Here is a 27,933-nt window from a genome sequence, read left to right on the forward strand (position 1 = left end):
GCTAATAGATTAACATTCTAAATCCTGGAACTCCAATATGATTGCTGACTTGTTCTCTGCCGATTCAGCTAGAGCTATTTTAGCTATTCCAATTCCTTATAATTCCAAGCAAGACGAGCTCATTTGAGTGCCAGACTCTAAGGGTATGTTTTCTGTCAAATATGTTCATGATTTTTCCTTCAGATCATCTAGCAGTAACAACCAACAAAACAACCTCTAGAAGAAGCTTTGGAAAGCAAGGTTGCCTGAGAGATTAAAAATGTTGTTATGGAGGATTGGAGTAGATGCACTTCCTACAAAGGTGAATCTAAGCTGAAGAATTGATCATTTTGATCCTACTTGCATCATTTGTAACTCTGGAGTTGAGTCTTGTGTACACCTCTTCTTTGAATGTCCATTTGCTAGAGCTTTTTGGGCTTCAATCTGCTAGGGTATTAGAATTAATCCCTCCTCCTTTGTTTCCAATGAAGACATTGTTAAGCTCATCATATCTCCACCCTAGCTCTCCATTCCCAGTTCAAGACCAATGGACCACTCCGCTTAAAATGATGCTAATTATTGATGAAATTTGGAGGACGAGAAACCTGACCCAGTTCCAGGAAAGTAGAGCTGACATACACAAGGCGAAGCAAAATGTGCTTTCAAGATTCGTGGAGCTCTCCAAAACCTTCTCGGCCTTGACTCCTACTCCTGTTGTGCAACCCATTTCGACATAGACCCTACCCCCATTGGCTGGGTCAAACTTAATGTGGACGAGGAACTAAACAACTCCGAATTAGCTTTAGCTGTTGTAGCTAGGAACCACTTGGGTGAAGTTCTGTTTATTTAGGGCTTTAGACATCATCTTTGCACACCATCTCAGGCAAAAGCAGTTGCGATTCTACTAGCTGTCCACCTAGCAATTCAAGAATAATGGATGACTGTCATTATTGAAAGGGATACTCAAGAGTGCTTCAATGCTCTATCATCACCTGATCATGTCCCAGACTGGAACATAAGTACTATTGTTAGCAACATAAATAGTTTTCTTTCTTGTTTTGTTTCTTGCAAGTTTAGATGGATTAGGATAAATAGCAATTTTGCAGCACATGCAGCTGCTAGATTTGCACTCAACTCCCTCCAATCATTTTGTTTTAATAAAAGCAATCTTCCCCTTTCTCTTGAGTTTGTTTGTAAGGGGGATTGTTCTCCGTGTTCTTAGTTTTGAGTAATGACATTGAAGTTTAGCACCAAAAAAAAAAAAAAGACTAATTTGGTTTATGTGATTCAACAACAATACTTATGTTTGTGGTGTGAGTGCCATTAGGGGACATGGGGTCTACATGGGTCAATAACATTACTTACATACATAGTATAAGGAAGATGGGTGTAACATGGGATTTACATGGGTCAACAACATTCCTCACATATGGAGTATGAGGGAGTATAAAACGTGAAAATGAGAAATATGGAATTTTTACTTTTAAAATAGGTGATAGAGTTTAAACTTAAGATCATAGATGTCAGTATAGTATAATACATTATACGTATCGTATCGCGTACAAAAGTTTCATGCTCATAAATCGTACAATAAATAGGTGTGTATCATATGAATCGTATGGTATCCTAAAATTGTATGTATCGTATGATACATAAACATGAAGGGTTAGAATTCATCTTTTTTTTGGTGGTTTAAAATTTATATTTTTTTGTTTTGTTTTTATTTATGAATTTATTTGAGTCCAACTAGTTATTAGACTTATTTTTAACACAATTATTAGATTACTTCATTGAGCCCAATAAAATAATATATTCATGATTTTTTTTCTTTTTCTTTTTCTCCTAAAAATTTAGAACTACACACTTGACATTTCACTTTCATATTTGCAAATTTCTTTTCTAACTATGAATAAATTATTATTTTTACTTTTGCTAATTGTTATAAGTCTAACAATCAATAATGCCAAAAATAAATATAAAGAAAAAATATTATAAAAAAAAAAAAAAAAAAAAAAAAAAAGATAGTAAATGCTAATGATGATGTAAAAAAGTGTCAATGAAGAAATAATTTCACAAGATGAACATGATAACATAGAATTAAATGGAGTTGATTACCCAAGATGATGGATATTATGAAAAAAAAATTATTATTGTGGCTCATATGCCATGTATTATTACTTTTGAGTTTAATAAATTTGAATGTGTATGTTATAAACAAATGTTAATTTGATTTATTAATTTATATTTTTTTATATATTATTATATAAGTAATTGTGGGGGGGGGGGGAGGAGGGGTCCGAGAGAGGTACCCATTCCAAGACAGGCCCAAAGAGATCTTTGGCCCAATTTAGTATCAGATAAGGCCCAGCCCAACTAAGATACTCAATGTATCCAAAAAACTAGAAAACCAAAGGAGTACACTCCACTCGTGGAGGCTTCACGAAGGGTGCCGCGTGGAAGACGAGGAGGAAGCTAGCATAGTTGAAAAATAAAGAACCGAAGTTAGCCATAGTCCCAGATGCAGGTGAGAGGGAAAGGAAACTTACAAGTAAAGTAATAATCACCTCCACATTAAATGCAGTGCAACAACTCAGTGACAACCTTTACATCCGAAATAAATGTGTACAATTGTACATATTTGTTGAGTTTACAATGTAGGATTTACATTGCTAGTATAGTATAAGAATTTTCCATTTTTATATATATACATTTTTGTGACAACGATTTATTGTGGCTCATCCCAATAATCTCTCCCATTTAAGTCCTTGACCTCATCAAAGTGCATCTTACATTGTATAATTCTCCCCAAACCACCTGGCATTACTAAATTGGACCACATGATATTACAAGTTGGGTTAGACCCCCAAGCCGACTTCGACATCACTTCCTAAATGCACACTAAATCTATATCTACAGGTTGTGCTCTGGGCAACCCACGATAAAGAACAAGTTATAATGGTCTTCAACTCAAATTTTCTTAAAATAATCATTTTTTGCCAATTAATCTTAGTTCAAATGACACTTCCTCATCTCACAAGCTTCAAAATTCATTCTAGATGTTTAAATTCTTCCCACATAGCACATAAATCCCCATCCTCATTTGAAGTATACACTCCAATAAAAGCCTAAATGAATCTTTCCCTTACTTTTTTTTTTTATTATTATTTTTTTTTTTATAGATGAAAGGATGGAGTAGTCTGGTAAAAGGTATCTTTCTCTATGTTGAAAAGACAAGAAACAGAGTATTGACCAATATCCACATCAATCTTTTTCACTACCCACCATCCAACATGAGATGAACAGCCCAAGTAACACCATCATTTAACAAAATAGTCCAATATATAAAAGCCTCTACCTTATCCAAGAAAAAACAAAACTCCTAGCATGCTTCTTACTCATAACTTTTTTTCATTTCTTGAAAAGCATACCACATCTCCCTTCGAATTACACATATAAATCCTTCAAACAGACTATTGTTAAAGATCATTCAAACCCCAAATATTTCAAGAAAAATCTTCATATTCATAACGGATGCTGAAGAATCTCAATACAAGTCCTCCTCCCTTCCCTTCTACCTAAACCATCCTTCTCTATATCAAAATCAGTGGAAGAAGCCAAAATTTTTAACTACAGAAATCCTTTATTGCTATTATTACCCAAAACTTTGGACCTACCTTCAGAGTTTTCCCCGATATTAGAGTTCTTCTCTGTAAAGTTCAACATTTTTGAAAATATCACTTTTTTCTTTGACATTTTGGACTAATTAAAATTCAAGCTAGTTTGATGTGCCTTATTAGATGGATCAACTATTTCTCCCTTTGGAACCCACTTCCACACGTTTTTTAAATATATTTATCAACCCAACTTACATGCTAAACTAACTAGGCACAAAAATACCACAAGTTTTTTTTTTTTTTTTTTTGCAAAGTTTGAATGTCGTCGGTAATTAGAGACAATTCTTCATCTATTATGCTTGTTTGCCCAATGTATGATCTGGTTCTTACAAATACCTCCTACTGGCACCTAAGAATTGAGAACCACGCACCTCCAATCTTAGCTTGTTGGTCCAAAGTCCAAAGTCCAAACTCCACTCTTATGCATCCTTTGAGATCCTATCTCCCCCGCTTGACATAAACCCCCCACATTGATAACCTTGTTGGTCAGTAAAGGCACTAGCTAATACTATAGTATCAGCAACTCAAGACAACATACCCCCAATGTCATTGCCAAGAATCTCCAGTCATCTTCCAACAGGATTAGTGACTCTACTTTGGAAGGATCTCCTCCATGATTTTGACAAGGATTCATTGACATCGTTAGCTCTGTCCCCACAAAAGTTTGCCCTAGAAATAGCCCTAAATTTCAAATTCTAAGGCATCATCCATATAAATTTCTCCATTCTAGTATGCAAATAACCCCCTTCCTCACCCTAATATGAAACTCTAAAATCTCTATGAATCTTTCACTGCTTTTCTTTCTACAAACCATTTCAATAACCCAATACACATCCTAGAAATGCTTGAAAACATTTCTTATATGATCTGATCTCACCTTCTCTAGCCAGCCCTCATTGATTTCAACCTTTCCAAACCCATATCAAAACCAAATAACCATGAAACCTTTCCTAGATACAAATCAAATCTAACATCATAAGCAAAGATGACAGTTTTTGAATCTATCCATTGTGCACCAATACTAGTTTTTGAAAATCTAACCATTAAATTTCATGTTACTTATATTCTTAATATGCATATCAACTTTCATTCAAATCGAATATTATTTACTATTCAATCAATAAACTTATTTTTTATACACAATTTTATATCACAAAATTTTGAAATTTTAATATTTGTTTGATGACAAAACAACTGATCTTTGATCTTCTTGAAATTTTATAAGCATGAAGGATATAATAAGCATACAATTCAACGGTTAGGTTTTTAAGATTTACACATAATATAAAAATATATGAAGAGTTTGGAGAGAAACTTCTTTCATCATATATGAGACAATTGTTGGAAAATCATTAGTTGGTTTCTAACAAAAAGATATTACGACTCGCTCAACTTTTGCTCTCTCTCTTTCAATCTCTCAATCACTCAACAACCCCTTGGGAACTCTAGACTTTGGGATTAGACAAAAAATTTGATCCGAACCTTTGTATATGGTCTTTAAAAAAAAAAGGTTCATAAAAAATTTAACTTTGCAGCTCATGCATTATCACACCAGTCCAAATCGCCTAGATTTTTCAATGCCAAATGTACATAAGGAATTATAACAATAAAAGTATTTCCACATTTTAAAGATAATTATAAGTTTACATCTAAACTCAACAAACGTGTACAATTGTACACATTTGTTGAGTTTGAAATGTAGGATTTACATCGCTAGTATTGTATAAACTAAGAATTTTCTTTTTATATATATATATATATATATATATTTTTTTTTTTGTGACAACGAGCTTCATGTGGCTCATCCAAATAATCTCTCCCATTTAAGTCTTTGACATTCTCATCAAAGTGCATCTTACACTGTATAGTTCCCCCAAACCACCTGGCATTACTAACTTGAACCACATGATATTACAAGATGGATCCGACCCCAAAGCCAGCTTCGACATCACTTCCCAAACGCACACTAAATCTATATCTTCAGGTTGTGCTTCGGGCAATCCACAATAAAGAACATGTTATAATGGTCTTCAACTCAAATTTTATCACAGAACTTGGGCTTACACAAGCAACTTTAAAAAATACAAGGTTTCGTCAAGGAGCTTTACAAAACCCAACTTCACCAACTTGTTGAAAGAAATCCAATGCACCTTTGAGACTCTTTGCTTTAACACATTTCAATGGCCATGATAAGAGGAAGAAAAGCTCAAAACTAGACCTTATCTCTCGCACTTGCGTGTTCTTTTTGTTTTTGTATATATGGTCCTCTATGTGTACGCTAGAAGTTCCCTTGGGAGAGCTTGGGCCAAAAAAAAAAAGAAAAAAGAAAATAAGCCTTAATGAGTCAAGACCAAACAAGACCTAACTTTTTTCTCAAAAAAAAAAAGACCCAACATGTGTGTTAACTTCATTTTTGTATATATTGGGCGAAAATGGCCAACTGGCCTTAAAAACCAAACAATCTAGTTAGTAGGCTTTCGTTTGAAACATATTTCGTTAATAGCATCTCGAGCCTCAGAGGCTCGATTTTGGTCTCAAAATCGAGCCTTTGAGCCTCGATTTTCTTGTGTGATGTGGCCTGTACACGGTGGAATGGTCCAGCTGGAAATCGAGTCTTTTAGACTCGATTTCCACGTGTATTCCAGACTGAAATCGAGTCTTAGAGACTCGGTTTCCAATTGGGGATTTTCAAATTTAACGTCTTCGTCTATTGCATTTGTCTCACTTTCACTCACACTCACGCTCACACCCTCTCACTCTCACACAAACCAGAGCGCTCTCACTCTCTCACCCTCAGTCTTACATTTTCATTTCCCACACTCACAAAACTCTCTCATTTTCTCTCTATCTCTCACACGGCCTCTGACATTCACACACGCTCACACACACACAGAACCCCGCCGGCGTCGACGAGCAGAGCCCAGCCCAGCCCAGCGACGACGCCGACGAGGCTGAGCCCAGCCATCGGCTCCTCTCCTCGTCGATCTCTCTCTCCCTCACTAGGAGATCCTTTCTCCTTTTCTCCCTCTCTCTCATTACCACCCCCATACCCATTCCGATTTTGGTTGGTAAGTTTTTTATATGATTTTTTGTTTTGATTAATGTGAAATTTTGGGTTTGGATTTGGATACTTAACATCTAGGTTATTTATTTAATTTTCAGTTTTGATTTTTGTGAAATTTGGGTTTGGATTTTGTGGTAGATACTTTATTTAATTTTTATTTTATGATTTTTATGAAATTTGGGTTTGGATTTGGTGAGTGCAGATGACATTCTTGCTTGGATAGTGCATATTGTTGCTGCCATCCTTAAGACTTTCCAAATTTCTGGCTTCAGGTTAGATTGTTATTGCTGATTAGGATTATAGCTTATACGAGAGAATTGTATATCTCATTAGGCTCATTTGCTTGTCTATTAGGAGCTTAGAACTTACAAGTTTATATGAAATAGTTATCTCATATATTTATAGTGCTTGCGTACCATTACAAATTACTAAATTATATGCATATAAAAAAGCACTTAGTAGTTTGCTATTGAAGAAACAAATTACATAGTCTTTTTTCAGTTATGAATTTTGGTTGATTGGTTATGCTTTAGGTTTTTCGGTTAGGAATGGTATTGTGTCAAACTTGGAGAGTCTTTTCTTTAAGGGAGCTGCATGCAGCTACAAACAATTTTAATTATGATAACAAGCTTGGAGAAGGGGGATTCGGCAGTGTTTACTGGGGTCAGCTTATGGTAGTTTGTCACACCCTTTTTTGCTGGTCTTGAATATTGAAGTTGATCAATAGGAAATTAGCAATACACTTGTGACTATAAGAAAATGGCAATAAAGCTAAACAGCCATGTGACCTTTGTTTACTTTCTTCCATTCTTGTCAAACATTTAATTATCTTTTATTTTAGAAAGAATACTTAACAAGGAATGTATTTTAAATGTTCAAAATTTTAAATGAAATGCATGCTTGAAAGGTAAATTTCAAATGTGACCCGATAAAATATTGTATAAAAACATCATCTTCCAAATGAGCGGTATGGATAGTAAACATTGCAATTAAGACTCATAGCTTGCTCTAGCAATCATTCACTTCTAACTGTATAGTCTAGGAGGTCATGCACTTACATATATTGGAGGCTGAATAGTATGAATTGCGCTGGTCAATTGTAAGTTGTGTTGTTGTTGTTAATGGTGATTGTCTCTGTAGATTCTGGTTAGTTTCCAATGTCTACTTGGTTGAGGCTTATATTCAAACATTGAAGTGAAAGAAAAATCAGATTATTACCAGTATTATTATACTCTTTAAAAAAAAAAAAAAAGATTGTTTCAAAGAAAAAAAAAGGAAATCAAGTTTATGAAATGGAGTGAATGTGAGGTGGCGCAACCCTATCCTTCCACCCCTGTTATTTTACTTTATTCAATTTTTATATTAGAGGATAAAAAGGAGGATTGTGAAATCCATTCAAAAGTGAGATAGCACGTATTAAAAAAATGAGGAAGAGATGCCCAACATGATTTGAGTATGTACAACAAATCTCAAATGCATTAATGAGAAAGAGAGGCTTGATTTCATTTTGAATGAATGAAAAGGGTAAGAGGGATGTTCGAGTAGTAAAGACGGATATGATAAAACAAAGAGGTAACTGAAGAATCTGGCCTTAGGGTGGAATGGCCAAGAAAGATACCTAGCTGACAATGGAATAACGGATCAACCCCAGTTAGTTGGAATCAAGGTGAGAGACAAGAGTTGAGTGGAGTACTGATCATAACAGACTTTGTAATAATACCAATAGATCCAGACTTGTAACCCAAGTATGTATTAATTGATCTTCTAGGTTTTATATATATATATATATATATATATATATATTTATGGGGCAACCATAAAACCTGCCATTGCACCCAATCCTGCTTGGGGCATTGTAGTTTCTTGAATCCAGTCCAACCTTATTTCAAACCTGTGTGAGTTCACACCACTAGAGGAGGTGGGGTGGAGCCTCGGTGTCAGAACATGGTGATGGTCTCTTCGAGTTATATGAAATTACATTACAGATGCTTTTTAGGTCTAAACCAGTGATTGATTTTTCCTAGTGTCAGCATTGCTTTCCAACAGACTAGAATGTCAATTTAGATTGCTCGAGCTGGAACATTCTTTACTTCCATGGCAAGAAGTTTAGTTAGTTAAAAGCTTTTTCCTATTTCTTTCCAATATATTATGTTTTAGCGAGGCAGGATTTTCATTGAATGAATTAAACACTGACTTACATCTATGTCATCAAACTTTAACTTGCATATAACAAAAAAATATGACATTTGAGCTCTCTAGTTCGACTGGCACCTCCTCCCCTTATAAGTTCTAGGTGGACGGTGAAGTCTTGGGCTCAAGACATATTGGATGCATATGTAAACTTACTTACCAACAATGTTTTTTTGATACATTTTAAGTTGGGCGTGGGGATTTAAACCCTAGATGTCTCTGTTGGAAACACCAAGCAATGCCATTGAACTATAAGGCTTCTTGGCAAAAGTAGTGAGTGAATCAAAGTTAAATTATTATTAAATAAAATGCATTACTATAGCCGCAATAGACCTTGTCAAGGTCCTTAACAATTTTAGCCTTTGGTGAAGAATTCTCCTCATATTTTGAGAAAAATACACCTATTTCCTGGGCTGCAATTTATAAATAGGAAGTCAAAAATTGTCAAACAACTAATTACTTTCAGGTAGAGGAATAACAAATTCATTTTCCTCACATTGACAACAACACGTGCGCACACATAGAGTTAGTGAATAAAGTACCTCTTGACCCTCCACCAAGTAATTTGCACATGTGGTCTAATGCTTCTCGTTCTTGTCGACTCTTCTCTTCCTTTGAAATCCCATCTGAAGGTGTAATGTCCCCAACAATGGCTATTCAAAAAAAATTTCACAAGGTAAAAATAACTTTTAATTGTTCACCAAGAGAATTTACTAAAGAAAAGCACAAATAAGTAGAGATTATACAATGATCCTCATAAATCACGACTAATAGAACTTTTAAACATTTAAGGTCACATAATTGTAGTGTACTTGTAAAAGGATTAGTTCAATTTGCTGCAATATCATATGGATCCAATCCACTTACGTGTGGCTTTGGACCATTATTCAATATAGGGGAAAAAATGGGAAGGTTATGAACACCTAAGTGTTCTCATTGGAGTATAGTAATTCTAGTTAGACCTAAGTGATCTCATTGAGATTCTAATCAGCAAGTTTATATAGCTAGTAAAATATTAAATTATCATATTTTTGTTTTATTTAGCTCAGAAAAAACTTTTGCACCATCATATCTATGTTTACTTGCAATGTCAATATTACGTGCTAATTGCTTATCATTCTTGTGCAGTATGGATGCTGCAAATGCTGGACGGATTGACCATACACGGCCTGGCCCTATTGACGATTCGGTGTTAACGTTGCAGTCCACCCATCGATCAGAAGCTATTTGGAATGGGCAGGTACAATACAGCAGTAAATATTTATGTAAAATGTACACATATTTAATTCATACAATATACATGCAGACGTTTCTCATATGTTAATCCAAGGATTCGTTTTGTGCAGGATCCAGGGGCCCTTACTTGCCGTGGCCGTACTGAAGAGTTCTCCAACCGAGAACCAATGGTAGATGATCGAGTTGTTGATATTATTAAGGCATTGGGCTTGGAGGGACTGCTGAGGCAGCCGGGTAGAGAGCTTGACCACGGCCTAATTACAGCCTTAGTGGAGCGATGGCGGCCCGAGACTCACACCTTCCACATGCCACATGGTGAGATGACCATTACATTGCAGGATGTGGAGGTGATTCTCGGGCTTCCTATCGATGGTGACGCTGTAACAGGGAGCACACAGAAAACTTGGACGGCTGTGTGCGAGGAGTTCCTTGGCTTTCAACCTATAACTCAAGACCAGCATAAGGAACTTCATGGCCAAAGGATTCTCATCAAACGGCTTTTGGAGCAAGTTGCTAATCCATTGCCGCCTAATGCCGAAGAGGATGAGCTGCATAAGTACGCACGATGCTATATCCTAGCGCTACTAGGGGACACAATATTCATGGACAAATCTGGCGATAGGGTGCATCTAATGTGGGTGCAGCAGTTGGAAGACCTTCGCAACCCACGAAGGTACAGTTGGGGGAGTGCTTGCCTTGCATGGTTGTACCGAGAGCTATGCAGGGCAAGCCATAAGGAAACCAGTCAAATCGGTGGATGCTTACTGTTGCTGCAGTATTGGGTATGGGCCAGGTTCCCTTATTTGTGCCCGGCAATTGAGCGTGGCCCACCAGCAGGCGCTTATGGTCCTCCAGCGCGTGGTCCTCTATACCTGAAGTAAGTATCTACCTTATAAGGATTATTTCTTATTGTAGTGATATTATTAATTGCCTAGTTTTTATCTATAACATTATCTTAGTAGTTATATGTGATAACATTATAGTTTTAGTCATGACATTATCTTAGTAGGAAAGTTATAAATATTGATCTTTTGTTCTTGACAACACTTGTAGGTGGGCGTGAGTCCCAAACAAGAAAAACAGGCCTGCCCACATCTTCAGGGATAGGTATCGCCAGCAAATAGCTTCAATGCTGCCAAGCCAGGTATGAAAATGCCTTGTTTAATATGTTAACATGTTTACGAACAAGATATATGTTTGGTGAATTTTGAAATATAAACATAGTTGCCTAATATGTTGCGTACTTGTTTTTGGGCTACTGTAGGTGGTGTGGCAGCCATATGAAGCTGATTTTGAGCACCTTCCGCCATGGTGCGTTGCAGGGAGGGCTGTGTGGACGGCAACGGTGTCGCTTGTATGTTTCCACCTAGTAGAGATACATACACCGGATCGTGTCGTTCGTCAATTTGGGATGATCCAAGAAATTCCCGAAGATGTTAACACTGACCCCGTGCTTCATGCCATTGATTTGAGAGGGAAGGTGGGCGTTGATTGGATGCGGAAACATGCTCTGCATTTACTAAATTGGGGTAACCGCCTTCAACGGTGTTGTCAAGGAGTGCTTGGTGATATGCCTCCACAGCATGAGTACTTCGGATGGTTCAAAAGGGTGACTCGGAGGTTCATTGATGTTCCTGGTGCTACATTGACTATACTGGTAACTTCTCCACATCTTGTACATTTTACCGTACTCCTTAGCATGAAAACAGTTGAAGCTAGCAAATTAGTGATCAACACGTGTCATTTCATCTCTGTCCTGGCTTTCCATTGTCACCTTAAGCTCCCTACAAACTGGTCCTGCTAGCAAATTAGTGATCAAATATCAATCCTGTGTATCCATCGAAAGCCAACTTTATTGAGATTATAGACACTTGAAGCTTGTTCTTTTAACATGTCCTTCGCATTTTCTAATTTAAAAGAAGACACTTCACAATTCACATCATGTCATATATTTCATCATTTCATTGTTGATACTCTTTAAACAATTATCAAATATGTATTTCAAGTAGTAGAAGCACAAGATTAGTAGAAGTTTTGCCATTTCAAAAAACAACTCTTTCAAACCTGCAAACAAAGCCTTACCTGCCATTTACTTCAAGGATATACCACCTTATAAGATATAAAGAAAAAATGTGCATAGATCCGCATTACTAGAGAATCAGTATCACCTTGAATAACTCATGTACATAAATATTTTTTTTTTTAAAGTCCATAATTTTGCAAATATTCAGTGAATTATCCACTGAGTATCTAAGCTCATATGGCTATGAGCACCAAAACGTTGGAGGGTTTTCAATACCACTTCCAGGAAGCACTCACTTTTCACAAACACCAAAGGAAGCACTAAACTTTTTCGTTCATTATTTTTTAAGAAGTAACTCTAAAATTTTAGGTTAAACCCATCACAGTCCAGCTTACTCACAATCATTTGAAAGCCTTTCAAATGATATTTTCTGGCCATCAAAATATGACCAAAAATTTTGCTCAATCTATCCATCTCACAAAAAACCCATTAACTATTTTTCAACTACCAGTCAATAACCCTCATTAATTCCACCAAATTAGTAATCAAATGGTTCAATTTTACTTAGTATTAGCAAAGCTCATCTTTTGGTTTGTAGTATACAATAAAAGATGTCTTTTTTTGGTCAGATAAAATACTAAAAACGCTTGAGAGAAACATAGACTCACCGCAAAAGCTTTGTTGAAGGTGATGAAATAGGGAAACTGCTGCTGTAATGTAATGAGCCGGTGTACAACTGTGAAGAAATCAAGTCAAATTTTGGAGCTCATGATTTTTTGGGCCTGAAGTCCAAAAAAATAATTACTTTTAAATTATTTTTGTAAATGAATTAAACTCTATTTGGATATCTTGGGAAAAAAAAAATACATCGTATTACGTTAGTTTTTGGCGAAAATGGCCAAGTGGCCTTAAAAACGAAACTATCCAGTTAGTACGCTCTCTTTAGAACATGATTTAGGTGGTCCAATGTATGCTTAGCATCAAAGAAGTAGGTTAAAGTTGTTTTCTACGTAAGATTCCTTATAGAGAACTTTATTTGTTTACGTTATAGAGAACTTTGTTGATTTCAAAATCTAATTTCAAAATCGAAGGTCATATTTCTTATTTCAGCCGTTAGAGTTATGGTATATATTCTTCTTCCCAATTTTTTATGGAATAACTTCAATTGCCCTACAAGCAGAGGGCCTATAAAACATTGATTGTTCATTCGTACATACATAAACTGTATTGCATTACTAATATACTTAGTTTTTCCATGTGCAGATTGAAGGATACCTCCGTTTGTTGAGCCGTCACCCGGTGGGCACGGAGGACCACCAGGATATTATAGATGTGCTGACTGCAGTACAGGCGATTGGCCGTGTACAACCTCGGGACCCTGAGGTCCTGAATGAGGAGGCAGCTACTCCTGCCGCAGCAGCTACTCCTGCCGCAGCAGTTACTCAGAGGCCAAGCATTACTGAGAGCCCAAGCACGAGCATAGCTCCCACTAGACGTTTGCGTGTTCGTACCCCTCGAGTTGTCCCTACCTCTGAGCCCCCTCCACCCACCCCACATCCATCCCTTAGCCCCACAATCCCTTCACCCACCCTACATCCATCTCGTAGTCCCACCATCCCCCCATTGACTCCACATCCTTCTGTTGGGCCTGACATTCCTCCACCCACCCCACGGTCATTTCCCGATGTGTCACCCATTCCATCCTTTGACTTGGGTATTCATCTAACCCCACCTGACATACAGCAGGAGCCACCCTCTGGCAGTATGTCTACTGGCCCTTCATCAGCCATCACCCCACCCCATGTTCATGTTGAGGAAGCTAGTGGGTTACCTGTTCAACAAGAAGGTCGGCCGAAACGCATATCAAAGGCACCTCCTTGTGGGACAGGAGGGCATAAACATGGACACAACGCTGGGCCCGAGGCATCTGACGAAGGACATGCAAGACCTCCTCCTTATTATACGAGACGGCAGAAGGTCCAAAAAAGGTAACTGAAATGATACATTTTCAAAGTTTATTTAACAATATATGACCAACTAAAAAGCATTATTTGTCATATAATAATTACTTAATCATTATGGTTTGTTCATTAATTATGTTCATGAAGATGATGATGGTATGAAAAGGCCGGAAGCACCAAAATTCAAGTTCAGCACAATAAAAGTACCAAGAAATAACCTTTCCAATGCCAATAAGCTTGGAGGAGGCAGCTTTTAGGTCGATTCTCAAGGCCGAGCAAGCCCCTCTCGATCTCTGGCTTATCATCGTTGTCAGTTCCCTTACTTTTTTATTTTATTTTAATTTCCCCCAAATTCACTCAAATTTTTCACTAGTACTAGTACTAGTAGTAATTTTATTTATTTTTGTAAATGATGATGCATTGCAGAGGGAGTACTTCGAACAAGGAAAAGTTGAACAATTCCGTCAAATTTTGGAGGAAGGTTCAGGCCCTGGTAATTTTGTCTCCGACTCCATGATGCTTCTTAGGTTATTTTTCATAGTGTTATTTGATCTGGTCATATAATAATAATAATTGAAATTGTTTTTGTGCAGAAATTGATGAGTATTATTCGGATGTTAGATATGAGAGGATTGCCATCTTAAATGCTTTAGGGGCTTAGATAGCTACCTTGGAAAGATTTAGACGAAACAAAGAGAAAAGGAGGAACATTTCATTTTGGCTACTCAATACTATAACAAAGCATCTAGGATCGACATGCATGAGCCTTCTACTTGGGTTGGCAAAGGTCAAGTCTTTCATACATACATACATACATACATACATACATACTTGTTGTTGATGTGGAACTCTTCAACTAAACAATTACTACTTACTTACTTACTATATGGATAGTCCTATTTTCCTTTGATGCATCGGTCTTGTTTAACCTCCCCACAACAATGATTGACTGTTTTCACTATTTATTTGTAAGATTTTTTTATCACAACCTGTGAAATGTACATAATTCTTTTCATCCTAAAATGTGTTTCTTTGTTAAGCTCTCTGGAAGATGCTGGTTTTCAGTATATGCAAGTTACCTGTACTGTTATTCTTCTTGAACGAGTGTCTCTTAAATTCTCAAAACTAGGTGCTATGTTGCTTTTCACTGACAGATTGAGCCATGTTTTAGATTAGAGGTCACTGCATGAATACTTTTTAAAAAATTTATGCTGCTGCTGCTTACAGGTCAGCTTTTACTGGCTAAGGGTGATGTAGAACAGGCATTTGCTGCTTTTAAGATTGTATTAGATGGAGATCGTGATAATGTTCCAGCTCTTCTGGGTCAGGTATGTTCAATTTTGCTATTCCTTTCTTGTTTGAGGATCACCTTGCTCTGCCCTTAATTGTAAATTTTGTAACATTATTGTCCTGTAGTGAACCATAGTTGGTCAAATTGAAAGTTTTTGTTTCCATGCATTGAAAATTTGTTCTCTCACGAAAATCTCCATCTATTTTCCTAACCTGGTATGTTAGACATTCTAGATGATAATGTGATGCTAACTTTGCCCAAAAAAGCCTTTTCTTTATTACTTGTGGCATTTTTGCAATGCAATACTCTTTTCACTATTTTAGTCTGTCTAGGAGTTTATTGTCTTTGAAATAATTCTTTAAATATTTGTCAATTATTTCATTTGGTATTTAGCTAACCCTTAGTTGAGCTTGAGGCTGACTTGAATTTATGATAGGTTTAATGTATACCATATGTCCTCTCCACATCTTGCGTACTTGAGGGGTTCATGTGCCATGTGCATGGGACTCTCACTAGCAAAAAGTGTGATGTAGAAATGGAAGTTGAGAACATTGGGGTTGGGGTGTAGGGGTGACCCTAATGGTAAATAACACCATTAGAGCTAAATTTCACTTAAGGACTAGGAGCTTCTTCAACTATTTATGATGAAAAACTGGGTCAGCCTGGAGAGGCCATATTGGGGCATGATTTGATATGTTTGGTGCACACATGCTTCCTCCGTTGTAAATAACTTGCTTTGGATATTTGCCATTTTGCAGGCATGTGTTGAGTTCAATCGTGGACGCTACAGTGAGTCTTTGGAGCTGTACAAGGTTTGTTATTTTCATGTTATATTGCCAATGGAAAGCAATGTGCACCTTAATAGTCTCTGATTTTATGTGCATGCATACATACATACATATTGATGTTGGACAAAATGGGGAATTTGTTTACTTGCACTTGTGGCGGGATAAGATTTAGGAGGATTTGTCTCTGATTTACAGTTGAAGAAAGGGTTAGGGCTCTGTCTCTCTCTCTCTCTCTCTCTATATATATATATATATGTATGTATGTATAGAAAATAAAGAAATTGGTAGTGTTCAGGGCTGTATGAACAGTACCTGTGAACTACTCAAGAAAGAGAAGAAGAAGTAAAAAAATAAGAGAAAGGGGGAAAAATAATAATAAATCAATAAGACTAACATGGCTCCGTACTAAAAACACTCAATATATATATATATATATATATATATATTTTTAATGTTCTCCATCTATTATTTGAGTACATTGAGCACAATATATGTAAGGAATATTTCTTGTACTAACACACATATATACAGGGACTCTTTCTTGTACTAGTAGTATTAAGAATCCTAGTATGACTTGTAAACTAAAAACGTAAGAAGGTAATAAATAATAACTACTAAAAGAATTACTTAGACCCAAAGAAAATAAAACCGAAGGCACTTTGGATCTCTTAGGAAAAAGAATTTTTTTTAAAACACTAATAATGCTTTATTGAAAATAAAAAGAGATTGAAAAAAGAAGCCCAAGTGCACAGGCAATGTACTGAGGATATAACAAAGAGTCAAATCTCTTAGAAAATCTAGACTCAACTAAATTACCAAAATACTCTTAATTCATAGAGATTACAGTTTTGTGCTTGAATACAAAATTGACCATAACTTGTTCAATAAAAACCCAAATTAAACACTGTAACCCTAGAACACATACGACTAGACTTTTAAAACCACAAGATTTTCACTTCAATTGCACTTCACACACGGGCCTCATAAAATAGATCTTGTATTAATGAATCTGCGTGGTAACTAATAAATCTTCCATGGCTGCATCACATGCAAACATACATACATACATAACACCACACACAAGTAGATATACATAAATACAACAAAGATGCATGCAATCAATTGATAGGGATCATCACTAGCCCTCTGCATAACATTATATTGATGTATTTGTACTTTACAGATATGTTCTCAGCAATGTACATGAGTTTGATGTTGCTCTTGACCTGTAATATTGGAACTCTTGTAAGAGGGCATTGATAGTGCATCCCAGATGTCCTGCGGCTGTAAGACTTGGCATAGGTCTCTGTCGCTACAAACTAGGTCAATTTGATAAAGCTCGGCAGGCATTTGCGAGGGTTTTGCAGGCATGTATCATCTTTTATATACAAATTGATTTTAATAAAATCTACAGCACATGCTGCAAGTTTTCGCTAATTCTGTTATCAACTTGTTTTATTTATTTTCATCTATGTTTAATTGTTTATAGATTTCTCAACTAGTTTCTGTAATAATTGTCTGATGTTTCATGACCTTGTCCATATATTATTTCATTTGGTAGGTTTTGCTTAATTCCTTTGTTCGTTCTTTGCAGTATCCAGACTATGTTGATGCTTATCTGAGAGTTGCTGCCATTGCAAAAGCACGAAACAATGTTCAATTAAGCATCGAACTGGTTGTTAACTTGTTATTAACCATATAACTTTACTGCTTCTGGGTCATTTATTATTATAATATATATAGTGTATATTTTTAACTTATAAGCATTATAAATAACCCTTCTCTGATGAATATCCAGGAGAGGACAATACAGATTCAATTCTAAATACACTCCTTACATGCTCGGTGAGTTAGTGATGCAGGGAGTACAAGAAAACAAATTATTTTTGAATTGATTATTTTCATCTTGTACTTATTTGAGATACCTGATCTCATATTTGAATTTTTAAATTGAATTTGTGCGTTAATGCTATTGAGGATTTTTTTCCAATGCAACGTAATTGTGTCTTCATGTAACCTTGAAGCCATTAAAAACAACCTCTACGAATTGTTTGAGACAGTACAATTTGAATATAAAATCTCCGATTTAAGAGTTTTCTCTAAAGCTTGGTTGTGAAGCCTAGGATTTTCTTCCCTCCCACCCCTCCCCTTTTTTATTTCTTATTGATGCAAACCCGTTTTATAGCGTACTCGAAGTCTTTGTCATAGCCCAAAACTGTGAAAACCACCACTGAACCCACACACCCCACAGTCAAGATAAGGTTGTATAATTTATTCCACCCATTGATATGATCATTCTAAATGAATTTAATACAGTGGGACAACAAGCTTCTTTGGTTTTAGTACAACTTCAAGTGCTCCAAGAGTTTTTGCAAGTGTTAATTGCAAAAGTTCTTATCATAAGTACTTCAAATTTGAGGTCTTCACCAACCAAGGTGTGATGCCGGGGGTACAACCAAAATAATTTTAGATTTTTACTCATTTTATACATGATACCAGTTATTAATTATTGAATTCAAATTTGGGCTTCAATATTGTTGAGGATCTAATGGGATGTAATTGTGACCTTATTTAATCCTTGAAGCCCTAAAAATGAGGCTGGGGGTGGGGGGAGAATCTGCTATAGGTATAGTTTGAGACAATTTTGAATTAAAAAAAAAGAAAAAGTTAAAAGAGTTTTCTCTATAGCTTTGGTGATTCCAAGCACCCATAGGTGGTGTACCCTAAGATTTTCTTTTTCTCATTTTAATTCTTATTCATGCAAACCCATTTTGCATCACCTATTAATAGCTTCCTAATTCTCAGATGATGTAGTTCCTACTCCTGTCTTGGCTACATAGTACCATGGTATTCCCTGTTCTCTTCATGTAGATTCTATTTGTATGAACTAAATGATATTGTTTAACTCCAAATGCATTTTTTTAAGTAATAAATTAAATAAATATTTTTATTATATTATTTTTGTCTAAATATTAAAATATATGTGTATGTATTATTCTTTATAACTAAATAATATAAAATAATAATTACATAAGTAAGTTCTTTTTTTTTTGTTGGTTTTTGGAATCTGCACTTGAAGTGACCAAAGAAATTATTAATAAGTACATTTACAATAATGAAGCAAATTGAGAAAGAATTGATAAAACATATAAAGTACAATTGACTTCAACTATATGAAAGGTCCATCTGTACTATTACTAAAAAATTCCCAGATTTTTTGGGACTTATCTTGCTTGTTACAAGCATATTTATTCTAGAAATTATCACAAACTGCCAATGTGCTGTAGCTCAATTAGCATCTCCTCCCCTTAAGAAGTTTTAGGTAGAGGATGAGGTTGTGGATTCAGGACCCAGGTGCGTGTATAACTTAACAATAAAAAAAAAATGGAAATTATCACAAACCCAACTCAGTAACCTGGTATTTTTGGACTCTTTAAAAATTGGGGATCATCTTTTCAAGAGAGGGGAGAGTGGGGAACCGTAAATATGGATGGTATTCACTTGTAAACTGTTCCAAGACTTACTTACGTTTCGCTCATTCCCTATATGGTTTGAGTGGCCTAATAAATTGTCTATCACATTGGACTGAAAATTCTCTTCTATGGCTTAATGATTGGCTACCTTGTTAGACCAGAATTTATTGTCTGTGGGCTGCCATATGATTCTATTGTGAACATACTAGTGCTTCACCTTTCACAACTTGAATTAATCTGCCATTTGGGGTTATCTATTTCTGACCTTTATATTAATTATTTTTCAGACTCTTGAAACATCTCCTCAAGAACAGCAACATATTGATTCTGATAATTACTCTTTGGATTGTGATGGGAGCTTTCTGGATGGGTTCTCTGATGTTGACAGTTGGTCTGACAATGAGGTAGAGATTTTTTATTTTTTATTTTTTTGGGCTAAACTAATTACTTAGATTATGTTTACTGTATGGACTTCTGAACCAATTTTCATCTAATATACCCTTCTGCAAATATGAGCCCACCAGCAACTCTTTATTATGCATGGCTTCCTAGTGGCTCTTGTCTTCCTACCCACCTACATGGAAATATAATTCTGCAATATTGTTGAAAGTTGTGCAATCATTGATGCACATACGAGGGACATGTAGGATCATGACAATTGCAATTACGTTTTTTGTTTTTTGTTTTGTTTTGTTTTGTTTTTTGTTTTTTTTTTTTTTGGTTGCTGATAATATGCATATACATTGGATCTATCTTGCAGGAAATCACAAATACCGTGTTTGATGAGGATAATAAATTGTCATCCTTAATGAGTATGGGGTACACAAGAGATGAGGCTTCAATAGCAATGGAGAGATGTGGTGTGTATTTCAGTGTTATGCATATTTTGAAATGGTTTAGTTTTTTTCTCATTTTTGTCCTGATCATGTCATATCTTGTGAAGATGTAAGCTTGAGTTTCCCACACCCCAACTACGACCCATAGTGGGGAAAAATTCTTAAGAAGATTTAAGCTTTGGGTTTTTTACACCCTAACAGCCCTGGAAAATTAAAGCAAAGGATCTAGCTGTGTCAGTCAAGTACTCTAGCTATGCTGCATTGCTGCTTGTATTTTATCAATGCTCATTTTGCATAATCCATATCTCACATGACAAGGTATTGGTTGGAGTGTTTAAATTGTTCATCATTAATATTGGTCATTGACACTTTGTTTGGGAGTTCATAAAGGAATGGACTGAGTAAATCATAAAGGAATGGAATAGAATAGAATAGAATGCATTTAAGTAACAGAAAGGAATGGAAAAGAAAGGAATGAAGTAACATTGTTTAGAGGTTTTCAAATAAAGGGATGCAAAGGAATGAGGGGTAAGTAACCTTGTTTGGGAGTAATATAGAGGGAAATGCATGACATCATTTAATCACAATTTTAATATTAGACCCTGGTTTTAAAATGAAGGGCTGAATATATAAGGGTATTTTTTCCATTTATTCATCTTAACATTGTCATTTCAATTACACTTATTTTATAAACATATTGCTTCTTAACAACATTTAGAGAGGCTATGCCTCATGAAGTTGGGGACTTTGAAAATGTGTTGTATGATTATGTTGTTTATCAGGACCGTATCTATTTTTGAACTTTGCTCTGTACGTAGGGTCCAAGGAAACTGATGAAAAGGCTACGAGGTTCTGAAGTTGGATATCTTGGACTGTTGGACGCCAGAAAATCACTATCGATGGACTGAATCTAAGTGTTAAACATTTCTAGGTTTAGACCATCGATAATGATTTTCTGGAGTCCAACCGTCCAAGCTATCAAACTTCAAAACCTCGTCAGCCTTTTCATCAGTTTCGTTGGACCCTACCTCTGAGGTCCACGAAAATGGAGGTGTATCATAAGAAGTCGGGTAGGTGTATTCAATCGATAAGTGGACCAAATGGGGACTGTATGCCCGTCAACTACTCCAGCTCAGTACATGGTCTTCTTCTTCGGGCTCTATCTGGTTGCTTTGGGGACTGGTGGGATCAAACCTTGTGTTGATCAGTACTGCCTTGATGATTTAGGTTAGTTTTTATTGCGTGTAGCGCTGCTGCTTGGTTTTCTTTCCTTTTTGGGTGGACATCATACTATGTTGCTTTTGTCATGGTTTTATTTCTGCGCAAACGGCTTCTCATTTATTGAAATATCTTTGATATGGGTAGGAGCTGGCAGAACCATCGATAAGAGATGCATTTTTTTCTTGCATTCAACAAGGTGCAGATCATGTGATTGTAAGCCCATTTTTTCTCTTCCTTGGACGACACTGGCATCAGGTAGCTCGGCTTACTTTCCTCTGGTGCCTTGATTATAGATATATTGTACCGAATTGGTGACTACATTGATTTTTTCTTTCTATTTTAATAAATATGCTTTGTGTCACTTTACAGGATATTCTTTCGTTAGCTGCTGAAGCTGCAAAAGAACACCCTGATGTGTCATATATTCTTTCTGCTGTTTATGCCCAGATGTGTACAATGTTTGTGGAGCAAGGAATGATGATGGACACAAGCATTGGTTCTTTCACCATTCCCGCAGCCTCTCTCTCATCCTTTGATGTCATCAGTTTTATTTTTTGGGTCCCCATGTATGATAGGGTAATTATTCCAATTGCAAGGAAATTTTTTGCCAAGGAGCGAGATTGTATGACAAGGTTTATATTATGAGATTTGTATTACTGGAAAGGTTTGCTCTGTAGAAATTTGTATTACAAGATTTATATTATGAGATTGTATGCTGGGCATTTACAAAGTTGGACAGTAATGTTCTTGGTGTATTTTATAATAATGTTATATTTAATAATTTCAAAATGCAATACATTTTGTTTTTAATGTACTACATTCACGATTTTTATGCTCTTAGAACTAGTCTACATAGGTGATTACCGAATACAACCCTTTGAATCGAGTTTCTGGTTTACACCTACAGGAATGCAAAACAAATGCTAAAAAAAAAAAAAATTCCCCAGTGGAAATCGAGTTTTAAAAACTCGATTTCCAGTAATATATTTACGAAAATGCCACTTCAATTACAGGAATGCAAAACAAATGAAAAAAAAAAATTTTCCAGTGGAAATCGAGTTTTAGAAACTCGATTTCCAGTAATATATTTACAAAAATACCACTTCAATTACAGGAATGCAAAACAAATGAAAAAAAAAAAAAATTTTCCAGTGGAAATCGAGTTTTAGAAACTCGATTTTTAGTAATATATTTACAAAAATGCCGCTTCAATTAAAGTACTGCAAAACAAATGAAAAAAAAAAAAAAAATTTTCCCAGTGGAAATCGAGTTTTAGAAACTCGATTTCCAGTAATATATTTACAAAAATGCCGCTTCAATTACAGTACTGCAAAACAAATGAAAAACAAAAAAAAAAATTTCCCAGTGGAAATCGAGTTTTAGAAACTCGCTTTCCATATTTACAAGAATGCCACTTCAATTACAGGAAGGCAAAACAAATGAAAAAAAAAAAATTTTCCAGTGGAAGTCGAGTTTTAAAAACTCGATTTTCAGTAACATATTTACAAAAATGCCACTGCAATTACATTAATGCAAAACAAATGAAAAAAAAAAAAAAAATTTCCAGTGGAAATCGAGTTTTAGAAACTCGATTTCCAGTAATATATTTACAAGAATGCCACTTCAATTACAGGAATGCAAAACAAATGAAAAAAAAAAAAAAAAAAAACTTCCCAGTGGAAATCGAGTTTTAGAAACTCGATTTCCAATCGGGTGGCATTATCGCAAATAAATGACACTAACCAATTTACAAAAATGCCACTTCAATGGAAATCGAGTTTCTCAAACTCGATTTCCACTGGGCACTTTTCTACCAACCCGAGAGCAAAATTTTTTTAGGGGGAAGTGGGAGAGTAGAGTGCCCAGTGGAAATCGAGTTTGAGAAACTCGCTTTCCATTGAATGTGGCATTTTTGTAAATTGGTTTGTGTCATTTATTTGCGATAATGCCACCCGATTGGAAATCGAGTTTCTAAAACTCGATTTCCACTGGGAAGTTTTTTTTTTTTTCCGTTTGTTTTGCAGTCCTGTAGGTGTAAACCAGAATGACTTTTGTCCGTCCCCTACCATAGTAAAAGATATCCAGAACACATCACATGGTCAGCGGTAAAGAAGTAGATACAAGCATAATCACCAGTCAAGGAGAGAGTACATCAGATGCAAATAATTGGATTCAAACAATTACTATTCATGGGCATTTTAGTTGCCCTTAGCACACAAAAACAGTCAATACATTATCATCGGTTCAAACAAGGCCGCTGTGGTTGAAGTTGGCAAAGTAGTAGCTACATTGCCAATGCCATATCATTACATTACAGGCAAAAGCTGCACAACGCAATTCATGTAACGAGTACAATGGATAACAAATGTTCAATTAGCACAATATTTAGCAATTAACAAAATAAAAACTAAGTCAATACAACATAGTCGTCTAACACTTGTCCATACTGATACAACATACTCTACATAGTCACCTATAACATTTCCATACTGATACAACATAGTCTACATAGAATTTGCTGCACTTGTCCATACCGAACATAACCACAACTCCCACGTACAATGCCATTCAAAAATCCAGTCTCCGCTCGCCTGACAACCACGAAGGTACAGTTGTTAGTTTCCAAATGTGAAGAACAACAACCAAATGACATTCTGAGCATATTATATAAAAACAGTGACAACACTTGCCTAGTTTGCAGCACTACCACTTGTCGAAGCGCCATGGGAATTGGGACAGCATCTGCGGTTATGCCCCTCTTGATGACACACTCCACATCGTTGCCTTGGTTGAATCTCTCTCAAGTCCGGATCTTCCCTCTGGCTTCCCCGTTCTCGTTGTATCCCATCCATTTCATTCCTTAATCTTGACTTCACAGGACGACCTTTGCCCCGCAACAGCTGTGGGTTAGGCACCCATCGTGGTCCGCGAACATCCCTCCACAATGACTCTGATTTTGGCACCACAAAATGATGTGAATATGTCTGAATGGCGTTGTTCAAACTGTAACATGGGTCAATATAGCTTGTCGCATCGAGGTGCAAACCTTTAAGAACTTTAATTGCATGTGAACAAGGGATCTTCAAGTTTTGCCACTTCCCACAACCACATGTTTGCTCAATTACATGCACTTCATGACTGTGGTTTCCCCCTCCACCTCTATGATCGTTATACGGGGTAACCACTTGATATACACCAATTTCATGATTAAAATTCCTCAGAGTGTGTCCTGCAGTTTTCTGCTCATTTTTGTTATAGATCTTCATTGCATAATCACTCCACACCTTACCTTGAGAGAGATCAAAAAGAATTTTTTCATGTCGATCGTAGAAATATGCAACAAGTTTGGACCATGTGAACTCAACCATTGCAGCAATGGGCAAACCGCGGGCACCTTTAAGTACCCCATTAAAACACTCAGAGATATTGGTTATCATTGCCCCGTAACGTCTTCCACCATCCTGTGACTGGGTCCATTTATCAACATCCTCACTCATTAGATATGTGTAAGGCATATAGCGTAGGATGTGGCGATCAGTAGGGTCTACACCCCTCAGTAAATTAATCTCGGCCTCCTTAATGGTTTGCATTATGGACGTGAATTTTGCTTCATGAGTTGCATATCCAGCTTTCAAGGCCAATGCCTTTAAAGTCGGGTCCTTATATTTTGTGTTGAAGTTGCTAGCAACATGTCGAAGGCAATATCGATGATATACCTGTTCTCTTCCGTCCTCACCTATAGGCCACTCTCGAATGGCGCATTTGATACCTTTATGTCAGTCAGAAATAATGCAAATGCCATCCTCAGGTATGACATGCTCTATGGAAGTCCTAAGACACTCTAAAAACCAACCCCAACTAGGCCCTGACTCCTTGTCTACAACAGCAAAGGCGAGAGGCAAAACCTTTTGGTTAGCATCAGTTGCCATTGCAATCATCAACACCCCTTTGTATTTACCATACAAATGAGTCCCATCAATACTGATCACTGGCCTGCAATATTTGAATCCAGCAATGCATGGAGCAAATGCCCAATATACATAGTGAAGTACCGCAATACCTTCGTATGGCCTAGGTATGGTGTGATAGCTGTACTTGGTACCTGAGTCCTGATCCAAGTATGCCAACAACAATTTCCGCAACCTTTGGTAAGACTCCTCCCAATCCCCAAATATCTTAGCAATTGCCTTTTGTTTTGCGTCCCATACTTTATAGTAAGAAAGCTCATGATTATACTTAGTACGTATGATCTCCCAGAGCTCATCAATACGAGCAGTGTGATTTTGTCGCAATTTTTCCACAATTTCTGATGCAACAAAATTAGAATCCATCATTCTACCGTCTCTTTGCAGGCCAAAGGGTATACAAGTGTGTGGACCCACATAAGACGTGACCACCCACAGACCATTAAGTTTATTCTTCTTGAATGCCCCAACATACCACTTGCAGTTGTCATCAACGCATGCAACGCACAATTTTGTGGTGCTTGACCTCCGGGTTATAAAATTTCTATTATCATTTGCTGCGTATATTGTCAATGCACGTTTCACCGCCGATTTATTTGCAAAAGTCAATCCTTTACAAAAATGCATCCCATCTTACCAAGTACAAACAAATGGTTCTAATAGACGTGAAGGATCAAACATATTTTCCCAAGTATTTGCGTAGAATGAGTCGGCAGGAGGTCTGTAGCCAGTGGTCGTATTTGTATCACGCTGGATGCCAATATCATCGTCTGCATCATCTTCATCATGGAACTCCATATTTTCCTCTTCAAAATGGGGAACGACTTCATGGTCATCCACATCGTTCTCAAGCTCACCTCATTCAATCCTCTCTTCGTACTCATCCACACCATCAATACTTTCACCATCATTCATAGCATGATCTTCATCTTCGTCTTCGTCTTCAACATAGTCTTCGTCTTCGTCATCCTCCTCTAAATGTGTCTCTTGACAATGGAGGGTTTCACCAGTATTTACAACATGATCTTGAGATGGGAGCATATAATCTCCCATTGTATACCCTCCCATTGCAGTGCATCCATCATCAAGGGCTGTAAATTGTAAAGACGTAGTTGTTTGTTGCACCATCTCAGTATCAACTTCCGCAAGCGGCTCTGAACTTATGTACAACTCAGCAGCATTTACTTGGGGCATTTTCTGGATCCTATTAAACATCATCTTCACATGTTTGTCTTCTTTAATCGCCATATACCCGTAATTTATCCATTCATGTAGGACTTCTTGTGGGTAACGATAAATAATCTTGATGTCATACCAAGCAGAGTTCAAATTCAATTCGTCCATTATTTTCAACTTCAAATCATTCAACGTCATCAACTTACGACGTATCATCATGGGGTAGCATTGGATACCCGGCCCTGTAAATGGAAATCCCTCAATCCCCCCAGGATTGTTAAGAGGTCCACCGTAGTATACATTTATATCAATATTCTTCAGATGTTGTGAACCTATTAAAGAGTCAAGTATAATATGTTAGCGACATATTTTTTTTTTCATTTAACATCAATTACAAAACCTTTTCTATCTACTCAAAGTACAAAAATCACAAATTCTCACCCCACAATTGCATATACTCGCCCCACATCACATACAAACACACTCAATCATTATCATTTCGTACTCAAACAAATACAAAAACTAAAAACAAAACTCACCCCTATTACAAAATTTCAACTCAGCTCTAACTAATATAAATAAAAATATCAAACCAAATAACAAGAAAAATAGCCATGATAAAAGCCTAGCAATACAAATATATATCTACAATATTTTTTACTTGTTATAAAATCCTAGCAAATATATACATTAACTTGCAAAAATAGTCATGATAAAACCCTAACAATACAAATATATAACTACAATATTTTTTACTTGCTATAAAATCCTAGCAAATATATACATTAACTTGCAAAAATAGTCATGATAAAAGCCTAACAATACAAATATATATCTACAATATTTTTTACTTTGTATAAATCCTAGCAAATTATATACACTAACTTGCAAAATTAGTCATGATAAAAGCCTAACAATACAAATATATACCTAAATAAATTTTTTACTTTGTATAAAATCCTAGCAAATATATACACTTCCAAATATAACTTCTTACAAACCCCACATTTGCATATTCACATACAAACACACCCAATCATTATCATTTTTTTCCAA

The 27,933-nt window shown here is 36.2% G+C and overlaps 3 protein-coding genes and 1 long non-coding RNA gene across 5 annotated transcripts; 3 read left to right on the forward strand and 1 right to left on the reverse strand.

Moving 5' to 3' along the window:
* The first annotated feature begins 6,249 nt into the window (after positions 1-6,249).
* On the forward strand, positions 6,250-11,491 carry LOC115992822 (serine/threonine-protein phosphatase 7 long form homolog). The gene is made up of 6 exons (XM_031117064.1): positions 6,250-6,721; positions 6,920-6,989; positions 10,036-10,147; positions 10,254-11,020; positions 11,197-11,287; positions 11,408-11,491. The coding sequence occupies exons 3-5, from the start codon at positions 10,037-10,039 to the stop codon at positions 11,204-11,206; spliced, it is 888 nt and encodes a 295-aa protein (XP_030972924.1). The 5' UTR covers positions 6,250-6,721; positions 6,920-6,989; position 10,036; the 3' UTR covers positions 11,207-11,287; positions 11,408-11,491.
* Positions 11,492-11,624: 133 nt separating this feature from the next.
* Positions 11,625-17,576, forward strand: LOC115992812 (vegetative cell wall protein gp1-like). The gene is made up of 7 exons (XM_031117056.1): positions 11,625-11,800; positions 13,430-14,154; positions 14,275-14,436; positions 14,554-14,620; positions 14,721-14,914; positions 15,355-15,455; positions 17,390-17,576. The coding sequence occupies exons 1-3, from the start codon at positions 11,639-11,641 to the stop codon at positions 14,276-14,278; spliced, it is 891 nt and encodes a 296-aa protein (XP_030972916.1). The 5' UTR covers positions 11,625-11,638; the 3' UTR covers positions 14,279-14,436; positions 14,554-14,620; positions 14,721-14,914; positions 15,355-15,455; positions 17,390-17,576.
* Positions 17,577-17,798: 222 nt separating this feature from the next.
* LOC115992833 lies at positions 17,799-22,466 on the forward strand. Of its 2 annotated transcripts, XR_004092684.1 has the most exons (8): positions 17,799-17,881; positions 18,005-18,051; positions 19,012-19,053; positions 19,967-20,083; positions 20,440-20,539; positions 21,298-21,742; positions 21,881-21,991; positions 22,106-22,466. It is a non-coding gene; the product is annotated as an uncharacterized LOC115992833 (long non-coding RNA). The 2 variants fall into 2 exon arrangements; XR_004092693.1 differs by lacking the exon at positions 19,012-19,053.
* A 1,960-nt stretch (positions 22,467-24,426) lies between these two features.
* Positions 24,427-26,499, reverse strand: LOC115955927. Its single transcript, XM_031074340.1, has 3 exons — positions 26,339-26,499; positions 25,590-25,729; positions 24,427-25,505 (listed from the first exon to the last, which is right to left on the reverse strand). Exons 1-3 carry the CDS (start codon positions 26,497-26,499, stop codon positions 24,427-24,429), a joined length of 1,380 nt encoding a protein of 459 aa, XP_030930200.1.
* Positions 26,500-27,933: the final 1,434 nt, after the last annotated feature.

The sequence above is a fragment of the Quercus lobata genome, chromosome 1, assembly GCF_001633185.2.
Source record: "Quercus lobata isolate SW786 chromosome 1, ValleyOak3.0 Primary Assembly, whole genome shotgun sequence".
In the NCBI taxonomy this organism is placed as follows: Eukaryota; Viridiplantae; Streptophyta; class Magnoliopsida; order Fagales; family Fagaceae; genus Quercus; species Quercus lobata.

Coding starts and splice junctions, on each gene's coding strand:
- LOC115992822 (XM_031117064.1), top strand. CDS start 10,037: ATGGATGCTGCAAATGCTGGACGGATTGACCATACACGGCCTGGCCCT. Junction 10,148..10,253: donor AAGCTATTTGGAATGGGCAG/GTACAATACAGC, acceptor CGTTTTGTGCAG/GATCCAGGGGCCCTTACTTG.
- LOC115992812 (XM_031117056.1), top strand. CDS start 11,639: ATGCGGAAACATGCTCTGCATTTACTAAATTGGGGTAACCGCCTTCAA. Junction 11,801..13,429: donor GTGCTACATTGACTATACTG/GTAACTTCTCCA, acceptor TTCCATGTGCAG/ATTGAAGGATACCTCCGTTT.
- LOC115955927 (XM_031074340.1), bottom strand. CDS start 26,499: ATGGAGTTCCATGATGAAGATGATGCAGACGATGATATTGGCATCCAG. Junction 25,730..26,338: donor GAACCATTTGTTTGTACTTG/GTAAGATGGGAT, acceptor CAAATATTGCAG/GCCAGTGATCAGTATTGATG. Junction 25,506..25,589: donor GGAGTCAGGGCCTAGTTGGG/GTTGGTTTTTAG, acceptor ACTGACATAAAG/GTATCAAATGCGCCATTCGA.